General features: G+C 32.5%; 2 protein-coding genes across 2 annotated transcripts in view; both read right to left on the bottom strand.

The window, feature by feature from the left end:
• LOC115874912 overlaps window positions 1-15,480 on the bottom strand; it is a 181,296-nt gene that overhangs the window by 97,419 nt on the left and 68,397 nt on the right. The window lies entirely within an intron of this gene.
• On the bottom strand, window positions 4,788-11,396 carry LOC115874883. Its single transcript, XM_030890182.1, has 2 exons — window positions 11,292-11,396; window positions 4,788-6,770 (listed from the first exon to the last, which is right to left on the bottom strand). Exons 1-2 carry the CDS (start codon window positions 11,394-11,396, stop codon window positions 4,788-4,790), a joined length of 2,088 nt encoding a protein of 695 aa, XP_030746042.1.

The following is a 15,480-nucleotide window of genomic DNA, read 5'->3' as shown; positions in this document are numbered from 1 at the left end:
TATCGACATATTCAATATTAATTTTATTTACAAGGTCTTGCCATGCGTTATTTTTTTGATTTTTTAATAATACAAAGAATGTTTAACATCCCATAATATAGGTAACTTTTCATATTTTTCAATTAATAATAACGAAGATTCATTGATTCACTCCATAATTTTAATAAAGAAAACGAAAAAAAAATCACACACGCACGCACGAACGCAGACAGAATAAATTGCCGGTGCAAACTGAGCGTTCGCGCACACATAAAATCCCTTTGAGCACGGACGAAAAATCGACACCAGACGGCTCACGTTCGCGGCTACTCGCGCACAGACAGATTCATAGTAAGCGGGCGCGCACAGCCGTTTACACTTGAGCATTCACGGAGGATCAGTGCGTGCGTGCTCAAGTCTAAACGCACTATTATATTTGTAAAAATGGTTGGTATTTGGCACCTGAAATAGAAACTAAAAAAATAAGAAAAGAATGTTATTTTTTTGTAAAATGCTACTGGGCTAGAATCCGAGTGGAAAAAATATTATCAATGGGCTTTTTACTTGTAAACCCAATGATTAATGAATACAAAGCAATAAAAAACAATACCGTACCAAAGAGTTAGTATAAAAATTTCAGTTCTTAATTAATTACCAATAATAATTACTAATATAAATAATTATAATACAGCCTAGGCTGTATTCCGTTGCAAAACTGGGTGAACCAGTCCGGTAATCTTCGGTAAAGAGCGGTCCCTGAAAAACATCGGTTAAATCAAAGGGTTCAATACGGAACGGTTTGGTAAAATACTGGAAATGTCAAATGTTGACGTTTTCCAAATTACAATTCCTTTCTTAGAATTCTTTCTTTCTTTTTTATAGAATTTATTTTTTACGCATTTTTAATGTATGTTTTCAATGTATGATGTCTTTAACATACCTATTCTCTGTTTTTATGCTTGATTCTGCTTTTCAATTCAGTAACATTGATTAATGAACTGTTAAACTGGTCAAACAGCTTAAGTGATGAAGATTTGCAGGCCCGTGGCAACATAGGTAAGCGATCGATATTAAAATAAATCAATAAATCTAATCAATATTTATATTCTCATAGTTTAGAAAATATTCATGATTACTTCTTGTCTGGTTTCTCATGATTTCGTTCAGTGTTTCTAATTTTATGAAACAATGGCCGCATGATAACTTTAAATGGCCCTAAAAAGTCACTCTATTTTGTTAATGAAATTTGTTTACTTTATCTACCTACCTCCATTGTTTCTAGATATAATAGCTTTGTTCGGGTTCATGTTATTACTGATTCTGAACCGTACTAGAACTCTGCAGCGCATGCTGAAAACGAAAAGTGATAGACTAATGAAATTTTATGGAAGCTTTACTGTTATGAAAACACTTTCTGGTAATTTTTTCACTTTTTTAAAATCAGTGGAAGGGGTTGAAATAAACTACCCCTATCATTCATGTTAACGAACTTTAAAGAAAACTAGATTCTTTATCTAAAAATGTTTTTTGTCCTGACATGTAATGCTTTACATTTTATTTTTTAATTTCAAATCAGCGAGTTCTATCAAAAAATCACAAGACATGAAAAAGTTTCTAAACAAAGTAAACTATCCAAATTATTTTTTTTGCATGTGTTTGATAAGATTTTTTTTTTAATTTCGTTAACAAGAATGATAGGGTTTCAACCCCTTCCACTCATTTTTTAAAAGTGAGAAAATTACCAAAAAGTGTGCTTCCATAAAATTTCATATCGCTTTTCGTTTTCAAGATAAAAAATAACAACATTATTTTTCCGCCATCTTTGTACCGCGATATCTCCCTAATGGTTGACTTGTGACCCAACATTTATAAAGCAAACTACCCTTTATTTTGAACAAGGAATCGCCCCCTGAAATTTTTCGCATTTGTTTTGAAACACCCTGTATAATTTTATTGGTTTATTTGAAAAATGAGAGATCACACTTAAATATGATTGGAGTGACGGAACGACGGACGACGCATTACGGATGCATATAAACACACCTTAAACTTTCAGGAAACTGACAGAAACGGAACATCTAATTTCTAACCATCGTAAGAAATGGAATATAGCCTGCTAACTCTTGACATTTTAAACAAAAAGTAGAGAAACAATAATGACAAATCATTTATTTTATCAACGCAATGGAACTGGTTTGGAACAACGCAATAGAACTGGAACAAATCATTACTGGTTTGATGTAAGTTACTTCAACATTCCACTATACTGAATTTGGAATAAAACCATATCTAAGAAAAGAGAATTTTAAGCTATATATTTTGTAAATACATGTTTAACTTATTTCTTAATTAATACATTAATACATAATGTTAAAAAATATATAAACTTTGTAAGGTTTTACTTGCGGCAGTAACATGTAATTTATAGTCCCAAAGCAGTTCTAAAAATGCATCCTATAGACGAAATCACCATTAAAATCCCATCAACTGTCTACATGCCATACGCGAGACAAAGAACACTAACACAATTGTCATTTTTACAATTGACGTAAGCCCCCCCCCTATAAAAACTATTGTCTATTGCATGTCTTGCGGGACACATGGTTTTGCAGCCAGAACTAATAGGAAGCGGCTCATTAAGATCGCTGTAGAATAATTACTTTGAGTCAGATCAAAAGCCTGTTATCATGTAGCCGGTCAAAATGCAGCATATAGATAGATGAACTTGGGAAATATACGGAGCGGGTAAGGAACTATTAAAATAACAATAATATCACTGAAATATCAAAATTAGAATATCGTATTCCTCAGCAATATATTGCAAAACTAGCATTTTGCTTAGCATAGGTCATTTTGGGCGGTATGTGTAATTATAATTTAAAAAATATAGTCAATTTTTTCCAAAAAATAGATCATCTAAAATTTTTAATAGTTATTTTTTATACAAGACGATAAAATGGTATTTTATCGTCGTGTATAAAACAATATTTTTTCCATAACGTTTTAAAAAATATTCAGATATTATTATTTCAAGGAATTTATTACCAGTAGAAAAAATATTGTGCTGGGTTGGCGTTGGTTTCTATGTAATTTGACAAATAAATAAAGCTGTCTCTTTAGTTGTCAGTTTTGAGTTAATGTTTTTTAATTCTCGTTCGTGTCGATTGCTGATTGAATATTGGAGCCAGAAATGGCTCAAAACGAAATAAGTAAATTACCAACAGATATTCAGGCTGAGGCGACAAAGCCATATGCAAACTACTTCCATTTAAATCCCGAATAACTTATGAAAATAAATACAAAAATTTTCAAAAATGGAAGCAATTAAGAAACGTACCAGAAGAAATAAAGTTTTTAACCTATCCTCGCTGTTAAAGTATCATTTAATCTACCTCTGCGGTTAAAGTACTAATTTATCTACTATTTTTGATAGATATACGGCAATTTTAACAGTTGCGATGGAAAAAATTAAATTATTCTAAGTAATATAAAATTAACAAAAGAAAATAATTACTGATATAGTAATACAAGCTGAGTCAAAATAAGTGCGGGTAGTAGTATAAGGTTCTTTTACGATTATTTTCTTAAAATATGGATTTTTTTTAGTTAAAAAACATAATTTCTGGATAATATGGCAATATAGCGGGTAGATTAAATTTACAAGCAAGAAAACCCAAAAAAGATCCAGTGGTTCACAAAATTTAAGCAAAAAACATTTTTTTTTTTGGAAATTTTCAATTCTCGGTTATTTTGGAATTTGAAAAACGATACAGAGAAAATATGTTTCTTAGGGTGGGTCAAAAAAATCGACTATTTTTTTCACTTTATACTGAAAAAAAAAAGTTGCTATACATTATACTGAAAAAAAGGTTGGTAGACACTTCAAATTTTTTTTTCCAAGTATGAGCTCTTAATTTGAATAGGAAGGTCCTTTGACTTTCAGTTTTCACTGACCAGCGCCGCACGCGCTGCCGCACGGTGGGGTATTAGCATGAAAAAGGTGATCGAAATTCGAAAAAGCAAATGTGTTTAAGATTTCCCAAAAAAAGATAAATGATAAGTTAAATCATCTCTGCCATGAACGGCTTTGCTATGGGTGTGTTTAGTTGCATTCATTTGTTTCAACGAAACGTCAAAGTTGTTACTTCTCACCACGGGGGTGTCACTTGTATGGGAAAATAGGCAACAGTCAAATTTAAACGTGCCAGGATAAACGACAAAGAAAGCAACATTTGCCAGGCATTGGCTTTCTTTGTCACTCACATTGCTTAAATCATGATACCGCGGCCATTTTGTCAACAAAGAAGCTGGCCGGCTGTCCTGGCAAGTGATTTAAAACAATTTTGCTTTTTACAATATTAAATTACCATTTGGATGTATTTAATGCGATTGTTCAATTAACTGGTAAGTCAGAAATTACACACAAATACTTTATTCGTAAATACAACTAAGATGTAAACGTAGTTTTGTATTTTTAGATTTCAACTTTTGCAAAGACCCGCCGATAGAACTTTCCTGGCAGCGTAGGGGAGATCGGGGCAAGTTGGCGAAGTAAAATACAAAAGGCTCCAAAACATGAACTAACGGGTTTAAAAAAAAAGATCCCATTTCATCTGTTAGTACATTTATTCAGGTACATAATAAAACATAAAAAACAAAATAAAAATATACTCTTGAAAAAATATAAAGAAAAAAACAAAAAAGTGCATTTTCGTCAACTTGCCCCAGTACCGGGGTAAGATGACGGGCCTATAGGGGCACGATGACGATTATAAACAAATGTCGCAGGTATATGTGCCATCTTTTTCCTAGGCTGTGCACGACTCGTGCCACCAACTCTCGCACGTGTTACATTGAATCCAGTCTTCTGTAGGAGGCTCAATATAGGATTCCTGGCAGCCAGGACAAAAAATGTCATTAGTTTTCTTCTTCTTTCCTACCTGCTTTTCACGATTTTCTTGAAATACATTTCTCTTGACTTTCACAGAATCAACCTTCCTTCTTTTAATTTCTTTTAAGTTTTTTTCATTGTTTTTTCTTTCCTGTTCTTCTTTGTTGGGTGTTGAGGTGATAACAGAAGCCCTTTGTTTAATTCTTTTGGTAGTTTTTATGGGACGTGTATATTTGGGAAAGGGTCTCATTTCAAGTAGCGTAACTCGACTATCAACATTAGAGATTGTTTGACTGGAGCTGGATGAACTCATAGTGCCAAGAGCTTGTGCTTCATTGTTTTTTGCAGATTTTTTTTGCTGTAGGCCTGAAGGTCCAGGAAGGGACAAATTCATTGACCTTGCCGGCTGATTTTTTTTGGAAAGCAATGGGGGTTCAACATCTGGTGTTTCATAGTTTTTATTCTTTGCAGAATCCATTTTATTCAATCCTGAGGGTCCTGGGAGAATTAAATTCACAAGCTTTTCTGGCTCAGTTTTGTTGAAAACCGCTGGTGGTTTACCATCTTGTATTTCATTGTTTTTTGTTTTGGCTTGATCAATTCTATTTGAGCCTGAAGACCCAGGAACTGCTAGTGGTTCATCGTCACTGCTTAAGAACTCGTTGTCCGCAGTTACGTGCCTCTCACTCACCATAGAAGGCGCAAAATCGGAATCTCCAAAGATTTCAGCATTAAAAGGCTCAATGCCGCAAGCGGAAAAACTTTTTATAGCTGTTCCCACAGTTGCAGCCCTTAGATAAGCTTGCCCGAACAACCTACCAACTTCTTTATCGGTGATTTGTTTTCCCGGGTGGTTTACCAAATAGTTATCACAAGTCTGGCTATAGAAAGTCTTGAGAGGTCCAAAAAACCCAACGTCCAACGGTTGTAGGCGGTGGGTACTGTGCGGGGGTAGTCCCAACATAACCACTCCATTATCCCTACAATAATTGATAGCTTCCAGTGAAGTGTGAGACGAGTGATTGTCAACGATCAACAATACGGGTGTCTCTGTGTTTGGGCGAACAAATTTCACGAAATGTTTAAGGTATAGGACAAAGGCTTCTGTATTCATCCATCCACTGGGTTGAGCTATACCAGCAGAGTTTGGAGGACATCCATTTAAAAGATCTGGTCGCATCCTAACTCTTCCAAAAATAAAAAAGGGTGGAACGTAGCTCCCTTGGGCGTTCATGGCACATACAACGGTGGTGTTTTTTCCACGCTCACCACTAGCAACTTTTGATACTCTCCTAGAACCAGTGGGCGATAAAATCTTTGGCTTTTTATTGGGAACCGTTGATAATCCCGATTCATCTGCATTATAAATGCGGTCAGCAGTAAAATTGTATTTTAATCTAGTTTCTCTAAGTAACTCAAAAAATCTAGTTACTTCAACTTTATTAAATCCGAATAATCGTCCCAGCGAAGTCGACTCTGGGGTCCTAAGACTTATCCTATGTCTACTCATGAACGACTTAAGCCAGTCCGTGCCTGCCAATTTTGTGGTTTTGCAGAACTGATGGTTTATGTTGTTAAGTTCAGCGAATTCGTAGGCTAGTTTTCTAAATTGTACTGATGTAATTCCAAATGCTCTAATACTCAGGTCAGTTAGGTAGGTCACAAACTGAGCTTCCTGAGCATCAGAAAACGTTCTTCTGAATCTCCCACCACTAAGAGGAATTGGTTCGTTGTTATTTTGCTTTTTTATATAACGTCTTAATGTTGCTTCCGGGATTCCATGCTCAATACTGGCAGCATTAACTGACTTATGGTCGTGCAAAATAGAGTGCAACGCGGCAATAAGCACGTCTTCTGACCAAGAGCGTCTATCTGTACGGTGTTTATAAGTTCTTACCATCTAAAAACATCAAAAAATGAATTTAACTAATTTTATACACAGTGGGGCAAGTTGACGAATTCGTCATCTTGCCTCCGTCAACTTGCCCCAGGAAACATTTTTTAGAAAACAGCAAAAATTAAATTATTAATTAAGTGAAATTAGGTTGTATCTTACCTTCTAATATTTAAAATGTCCACAATAATCAAGATTAACTATGAAAGGGGCTTCTATTTTTCTTTAAACCTGCGAAATTGCTTATTTTCTGGAGCTGGATGTTTACATCTAACAGGTGTGAAAAGCGGTTATGATTTTTTAAACCCGATGCAAAACCTATAGCTCCATCTATGTGTAACCCGACGTATTATACACCTAAAGGAATTTATAGAAAAATAAATGGGATTTTTAGGATGTACAGTTTTCTTTAAATCAGTACTTCGTCATCTTGCCCCGTTCGTCATCATGCCCCGACCTCCCCTACCTGTTTAACTAAACGTATTATTTCCTGATAATAATATCAAAACACGTAAGTACCTCTATAATTTATGATGACAAATGATTTTGATTATGTTTTATGTTATTTAAATACTTTCTAACCTCAAATAATAGTAAGATCCTTGTTTATATCGCACAGCCCGTTCAAAACTGTATTGTCTTCAAAAAATGTTTACAAAACAAACAATTATTACAAAAACAATGTCCTTTTAATCTGATTTATACCTCAGAAGGATGCCAGTAAAATTTTATTAAATCAACATTATATTATTTGGCCATTAATATCCAAAAAGGAGCATATTGCCTTAACTTAAATTTTCTTTTACTTCTCTTGCGATATATAAAATACATAATATATCCAAGGGTATGATCTGATAAAAGTATTTTTTGATGCATTTTTTGGTTTTTTATGCACGTTGGCTTGGTTTATGTTTTATTCAGCTTATATTTATTTGGTATAATAGTTTTTTTGCCTTTGGAATGGCATGTATTGAGGCTATATATAGTGTTTCATTAGATCATTAAAGGAATTTAAATTAGCACATATTTTTTGTGATATTAGTGTGTTATTTTGATACAACTACTAGGTAGTTGTATCATAGTGCCTTATGCATGTTATTATATACTTATGTATTATCAGTAAATAGATGATAACATACTACTAAAATGTATTTTTAATAGTATGTTTATCTTTCCTATTCCCTAGTTATTTGCAAAATGTATTTTGAACTAATTTAAGTCATTAATTGATCATCTTTATTTTTCAGGTTCCGGGATATTCTTTTTCATTATTAAAAAATATATATATTTCAATATTATTGTAATATAAATCGCAGCTCTAAAAAATAAATGATATTGTTTACTAAATGTGTAATTTATTTACTATGAATTTTCTCTGAAAATAATAAGTCTTTAATAATATCATTGATTTGCTGTGTAAAGTTAATAGACATATTTTTTAATATTTTAAATTATATTAAAGTAATAAAAAATATGTTTATTAACTTTAAACAGTAAATCAGTGATACTTATAAAAATATTTTTTAAAAAATTTCCCCTCTTTTAAGCCCCGCCCCTCCAATTCCCCTCAATTTAGCTAGTACTGCCAGGCTGCACCAGGTGGCGTCTGTTTCCATTTTTTAACATGAAGTTAGCATTTCTTTAATGTACCTATTCTCTGCTTCTCACAGATAAGAGGTAAATGGCTAAATTTTATGTTTAAAATTATAAATTGTTGTTGTTCTTGTGCTCTTTTTACGATTATATTATTGTTATGATTGAAAATGGCTCAGCAAGCTGCAGGTATGTATTCTACATAAACGTATTATTTATTTTGATATTCTCTATACTAACGATTTTTATTGCAACTAAAAGTTAGGCGTTCAGAAAATTTGATTAAATTTGAGACATTTTTATTATTACTTAGAGATTTAGTTGCGCATTTCGAAGAATTCAGCATATTGTCTATATACGTTTTACTAAGTAAACATTGGGCTTTCATAAAATGAGAAAACATTCTTGGTTTCCTCTAATTTGCCAATCAGTGATATACTAATGCGAGGTGTAAACCGCGATGGCATTGTTGTGTACAAAGCGATCGCATTAGTGCCATTAGCAGTATAGCACAATTTGGCATTAGTAGCGACTTTAGTGGTATGGGCATTGCTCGCGGATCAGTCGTAGCATTAGTAGTAGTAGTTGCGATATTACTACTGGCACTGACCGTGGAAACACTGGAACAGTGATTTTTCTTTCTTTTTTTAGAATCGACGAATTATCCTTTATTTTGTTCATATTATTTCCTCTTTAATTGAAAATAGTAATAATTTATATAAGGTCTACATAAAAAAATTTCGATCAACTATCAGTGTCAAATACCCCACTGTGCGCCGCTTTTTTTCTTGTCGTTATTATTCACTATTTTGTTTCTTTTTGCCCCTACTACACCCGTATTTGCCAATCGAATTTCTCATCGGTCGCTTCCAGAGTCCTGTCGGCGGTGATAAGCGTGTTTTTTTAATATTTCTCGACAATGAATGACAACGAACAAGAAATAAAAAATTTTCAAACCAAACAAACAACAGATGTTTATTAAAATTATAAGTGTCTCAGAGAAAGATATCTTAAATAGTTATTTTACAAATTGGTGGTTATGTTCAAAAGCAACTGACGATTATACTGATGCAAACTGATTACTTAGTTATGGAATGGAGTCTTTAAGAATCTTACATTTTTCCACCGGCACACCTATTTTGCTATTTTAACAATAAAGGTTTCAACCCCCAACTGTAATTCATTTTTAATGAAACTTAATTACTTATAATTAATTATGATAATATTATAGACTAGGTACTAATAAATAATGAATACGTATAAAGATTATTGCTAATATTCCTTCCATATTAATGCTCAAATAATCTGAGTCTTACAAGATATTATGTAAAACAGACATGACAACTCTTGATGGATCGAACAAGATACCGACCATTGATATTCCCTGACAATAAAATTAACATACCTACATGACTGTGCTTATTCAGAATTATAGTGTATACAGGGTGAGTCTTAAATAAGTGCAAATATTTTCAGGGCTGGTAGATCTCGATAAATGAAACATATTTTTTCTTTGCCGTTTTTCAAGTAAGTCCAAAGTAACCGAGTTATTTTACTTTGAAAATTTCCAAAACAAAAAGTATTTCTTGTAAATTGCCATTTTATCAAGAAATTATGTTTTTTAACTAAAATCTAAAAAAAAAAATTCAATATCAATCATCAATTCAAAAAATTCCATATTTTCAAAAAAAAAATGTTTGCGAAAAAAAACCTTATAGACTGTGTGCACTTATCCTGTTTATACAAATAGCTTGGAAATGACGATCGATGACATGCCCCATATCCCATTTTATTTATATTAGGTAAAAACATATAATTCTTTAGTAATTCTTTTTTGCAGGTTTTAGTGTTATTATTCTTCAATCTAAAGAAATTTTCTTTCACCAAATTTAATAATTAATTATTAAAGTAATACTAGACCGTAGTGCGCCACGCTGTACACTGTAAATGAAAATGTCGTAAAATCACAACAAATATTGTTGGTTACTTTTGGCCACCAATTATTGTTGCAAAATTACAGTAATCTGTATTTTTCATACCCTGACGTAAATGTATCGTATTTTATAGCACGTAGATTTACTTCTAAAATGCTGGGAAAATCCGAGTAGATTTGATGAAAGTATACATTGGGTAATCCTTCTGTATAAAAATTGTATTTTTGCAACAATAATTGTTGTAAATTTAGACCTCTTTTAAATTTCTTTTGGAAATTTAAAATGTTTTTTGTAGAAAAAGCCAAAATAATTTATTTAATTTTCTGCTTTTTGTTTGTGATTATATCGTAAAATTACAACGATTAAGTAGTAAACCAATTTTAGCTTATTATTTTTAAGCTAAAAACAAGGCAGGTGTCAAAAGCCGTTCCTTGCAGACCTTGAAAATAGAAAAAGTAAGGAATAGACAACAAAACCCAATAGTGTCTGGAGGCAATATAACACCTCTATTTTTATCAAAACACACTGTCTGAAAAATACTAAAAAACTAACTTTCCGAAACAAATTTTTTAACTTAAAGAAATATATAAATAAGCAACAGAACATTTCGTAACAAAATTTTATTATTGAGTTATCTCAAAACAGGTATAAAAAATGTGGAAATATTTAATTTTACAAAAGAAAAGTTTTCAAGTTTCGCTTAAAAAGTAAAAAATAAAATAGGTAAAAATAGCTAAAGTAAAAAACATAAATATGTACGTATTTGAATTTGACTCCTAAAGCTACTTGGGTTTTATATGTCCGTTAATTTCTTAATTAAAGTAAAACATTTTTTTGACGCAGATTTTTTCGACTTATCGCAACTTTATGCAGACCTTCTTAGATTTCGATCCGTAATCCGGATGATCGGCAAGTATATATTTTTGGACCAATTCAAAACTTGTGCTAACATTTATTTGAAACTTGACTCCAAATATATAGTACAGACAGAGTAACATACTTCAAAGGCTTCAGTAAAAGTGGCATATCCGTCTTCATTATGATTTGCCTCTCCATGGCCACATAATACAGTTTCTGGTTTGCACTTGGTTCTAAAATTGAACATGTTAATGTATTGTCTGTACTAAACATTTTTAAAAATGCTTTTTTTCTAAGAGCGTGTGCAAAGTTATACAAAGTACACTTTTCCCCATGCATTTTAGTTTAAAAATTTGTACTTTTTTATACTATAGTGCGGACAAGTATATTTCAAATATCTATCACTTGCCGTTATGCCATAATGGTGATACCAGCAAATCCCATAAAATACGCTTGGTGTTATTATTGACATAACGGCAAGTGATCGATAAATAAACTTTAGTTTTCCGCCCTTAGTGCGGAAATGTATAGATATTGACCAGGATTCGAGCAATCCCAAATAAAATGTACTTATTGCTTTTTTATTATATTATTAATTATTATTATAGTGGCTACTTTTCTGAAAAAACGTTTAAAGCAATAGTTTCTATTATTTATGTTTACTGTAAAATGTACATTGTACCGACATTAAAGTCAATGTAACAAATAATTTTGTTGCGAGATTCTTGGACACGTGGTTTACACGTCTATGTACGGCCGGAGCAAAAAAAACTGGGACATTCGAGATCATGTCAAACGTCTGTATCAGTCAATTTTGAATTATTACACATTCAGAATTGACTTTGGATGTCCCAGTTTTTGAAAGAATTTTTTAACTGATTCAAAAAGCCAATAAGCATTATATTTGCTAAGTAAGTTAAATATTTGGCCACAAAAATCACATCTAAACATAGTGCCTATTATTAACTACTAAAGTACTTACCTAAATTATAATTTAAAACACTTTTCCACTGCAAAAAAAAACAAAAATGCCAGAGCGCTGGAGAATACCTACCACCGACACAAACGACTATCGAATGCTAATGATTTTAATGGCGTCTTCCCCATCATATGCCTTTGCTATCGACCGAAAACTGGGCGAATATTACTATAAAGCTTGCTGTAAATTTACAGGGTTTTGTATTTTTAACGTAACTTTCAGTATGTTGATGGTATTTATCAAACAAATTGTAATTTTTATGTGATTTTATTTTAAATATTAGAAATAATTACGATCCGATGTGTAAACATGGAGTATAATCACAAATTTATTTAAAATTACTGAAAAACTATATATTTACATGGCCTTAATTGTGTTTTTTTCTTAAATGTTCCACAATTATTCTAGTAAAAATACAGGCACATTTTACAGTGTAGGTAATCAATTTGTACTAATATCATTAATGTTTTATCTATCTTATATTTACACTCAAGATTTAAATAAACATAACCATCACTTTACTCTGTTTTGAAAGATAACGGTCTATATATGGAATATGGTTTAATTCATTGAAATGTGATTTTTTACACTTTACGAGGTATTGACCGATAATGCAGCTTTGTGAATCCGGGGTGATAAGTAATCTTTTATGCTATACAGGGTGTTTCAAAAAACATGTGCAACATCTCTCGTGGGGAGATTCCTGACGTAAAAATAAGATTTATTTTTCATATCAACATAAGTCCGATTCTGCTTTGTTTCCTAGCTACAGGGTGTTCAAATCTTTATATATTTTTTGGATTTATTATACTTTACTACTAAGTACTTCTAGCGTTTCGAATGAAATTTTGAGGGTAAAAGTTACTATAAATTCGACATATTTTGGGGCTAAAAAATGTCGCTATATTCACCAGGGACGTGCATATGGGTTATCATTGGAATATTTTTTTTAAAAAAGTATGTACGCCACTGACCTTTTTTTTCTTTTGTTAGCGAAATAATAAGGCAAATTCCAATTTAGGTAGCTTTTATTGTAATTTAAAAATTGTGCTTTATTTTTAGAAAATGTTAAATAATATGTTAAAAACCTTACATTTTAGTCATATACTCTTATAAAACTCACCTTTATTTTTCTCCAAGAATCCGAAACTCAATTAATATATAGATTACAATTAATATACCGGGTGCGTCTCAAAAGTGGCTCACCCATATAACTTTTTTATTTTTTCAGTTAAAAAAACGAGATTTGGTGTGTTAGTATATCACATAAATTAGGATTGATTGACGTATTCAATTGTTTTCGGTCACTTCCTGTTTCACCGGAAATGATGACAACTTTTGATTTTTAAATGGCACCTTCAATATTTTTTTACTTTATTCGATAGAAAATAACACTCTGAATAGAATGACATGTCATGTGTCAACTTTTGACATTTTCGCATATGGTTTATTTGAAATTATAACTTGCCGTTCGTAACGAAAATTTGACTCGAAATACCAAGTGTGTGATATCAAATTATTCGTTAAAAAATGTTTTTTCCAAATATGTTAATGAGCCACCCTCGTTCCATTTGAAAAAATGAGATATGATTAAAAATACGATTTTTTAACCGGCCAGGACAAGACACTAAAAACATTAGACGATCAAATCTATTTTTCCAAGACTCCTTGATTAAGAAGTGTTTTTAACATAGCCATGGCAATCTAGATTGAAATTTAAAATACAATTTTTTATTAAGCGAGAATGTCAAAAGTTGACATATGATACGTCATTCTATTCAGAATGCCATTTTCTATCGAATAAAGTAAAAATATACCGGGGGTGCTATTTAAAAATCAAATGTAGTAGTCATTTGCGGTGAAACAGGAAGTGACCAAAAACAATTGAATGCGTCAATCAATCCCAATTTATGTCATATACTAAGATATGAAATCTCGTTTTATTATCTGAAAAAATGAAAAAGTTATAGGGGTGAGCCACTTTTGAGACGCACCCGGTATACATTACAAAAAACACAACTTTGATATGTAACTTTTTTTGGGGACACCCTGTAGAACTCTCTATATTTTTAAAAAGTACTCTAAATTAACCTATAGATGCTCACAAAATTTCATTTGAATACAAAACTGTCATTCTCCTTGGAGCTTCCGCGGCGTATGAGAGGCGCCACCCTGTACAATCTGCATCTCTACAAAACACACATTTCAATTTTTATGATGTTTTGTCAGACTAAAAAAAATCATTATTATTTTGGGATGAAACTAGCGGTAAGAGCAATTAACAAACAATGCTACAGGTAACATTCACCTGCGACAATCCATTAGAGACAAGATCTTGATCGGGTGCTTCGTGAGAATACAGCGACCGTCGTTTCTTTATAAAAAGGAAAGTTCGACACTGATGCCGTACGCGAGACAAAAATCGAAACGCGGTCGTTGTCCGGAAATGCCATCGTCAAAATATCGGTAGCAAACATGTTCGGATCCCAAATAAGAAAAAGAAAGTTTCGCTATTGTCGTCGCTAGCATCAGGTTGCAATTAGCGTACGTGTGCAGCCTTAGGCCAAAACAGTCTGGCGGTCCTCCCTTTATGGAGTAGCAAAATTTTTTCTTCGGACGTGCTAAATAATTCGTTTTCGGATGTACTCTCACCGGCACGAAAAACGGGCACCCTAAAATTTTCATGTATTTTAGAGTTTTATATAGCGTGGTGAGGCCAAATATTATCTCCCCAGATGTTTTTATGCAAAAAATGTATTATTCTTTTTTGAAGAGACATTTAAAATTCTAGTTTCGTCTAGATTTTCGTTTTATTTGGAATAGGCATCTAAAAGTTATTTGCAAAAATCTACCTTCGAATTATAGTACGAGAGCTAGCAACGTTGGGAAACCAAGTATTTTAAGAAAACTGGCTCTTTAATATATCGTTTACTATGCTCTCTGGAACAGCATGCGGCCGGTCTCGCTGCCGGTAAACGTTGCGTTCCCTACTGCGCATTGAGTCCTTCAAATTCTAGTATTGAATATAAACCAAGCGAGACTTCATAGAGACGCGTAGAGGTTCCGCCTATATCAAGCGAGGAGTCAGAGATCGAGACCGGGGCAGGACAAAAACGTTTTTATTTTATTTTCGTTTACATTCTGATAGTAAATTGTTAAATAACTCTGGTAATTAAAAAAAAATATCAAAGTAAAACCTCTGAAGGCGGGTAAGGGGACAAATAACTCACAATCTTTAAGATGTTTATTTAAATTTTAATGCTTCAAAAAAAGCAGGGGGGCGACATGTTTCGGGACTTAAACCATTCCCATCATCAGGCCCAGAAGACAAACGTCAACCTAGGAAGTATCA

Source organism: Sitophilus oryzae, unplaced genomic scaffold (genome assembly GCF_002938485.1).
Source record: "Sitophilus oryzae breed Bouriz unplaced genomic scaffold, Soryzae_2.0 scaffold_1307_pilon_pilon, whole genome shotgun sequence".
NCBI classification, from domain to species: domain Eukaryota; kingdom Metazoa; phylum Arthropoda; class Insecta; order Coleoptera; family Curculionidae; genus Sitophilus; species Sitophilus oryzae.
Note: the sequence above shows the minus strand (reverse complement) of the source record. Positions and strands in the feature narration are given on the sequence as shown.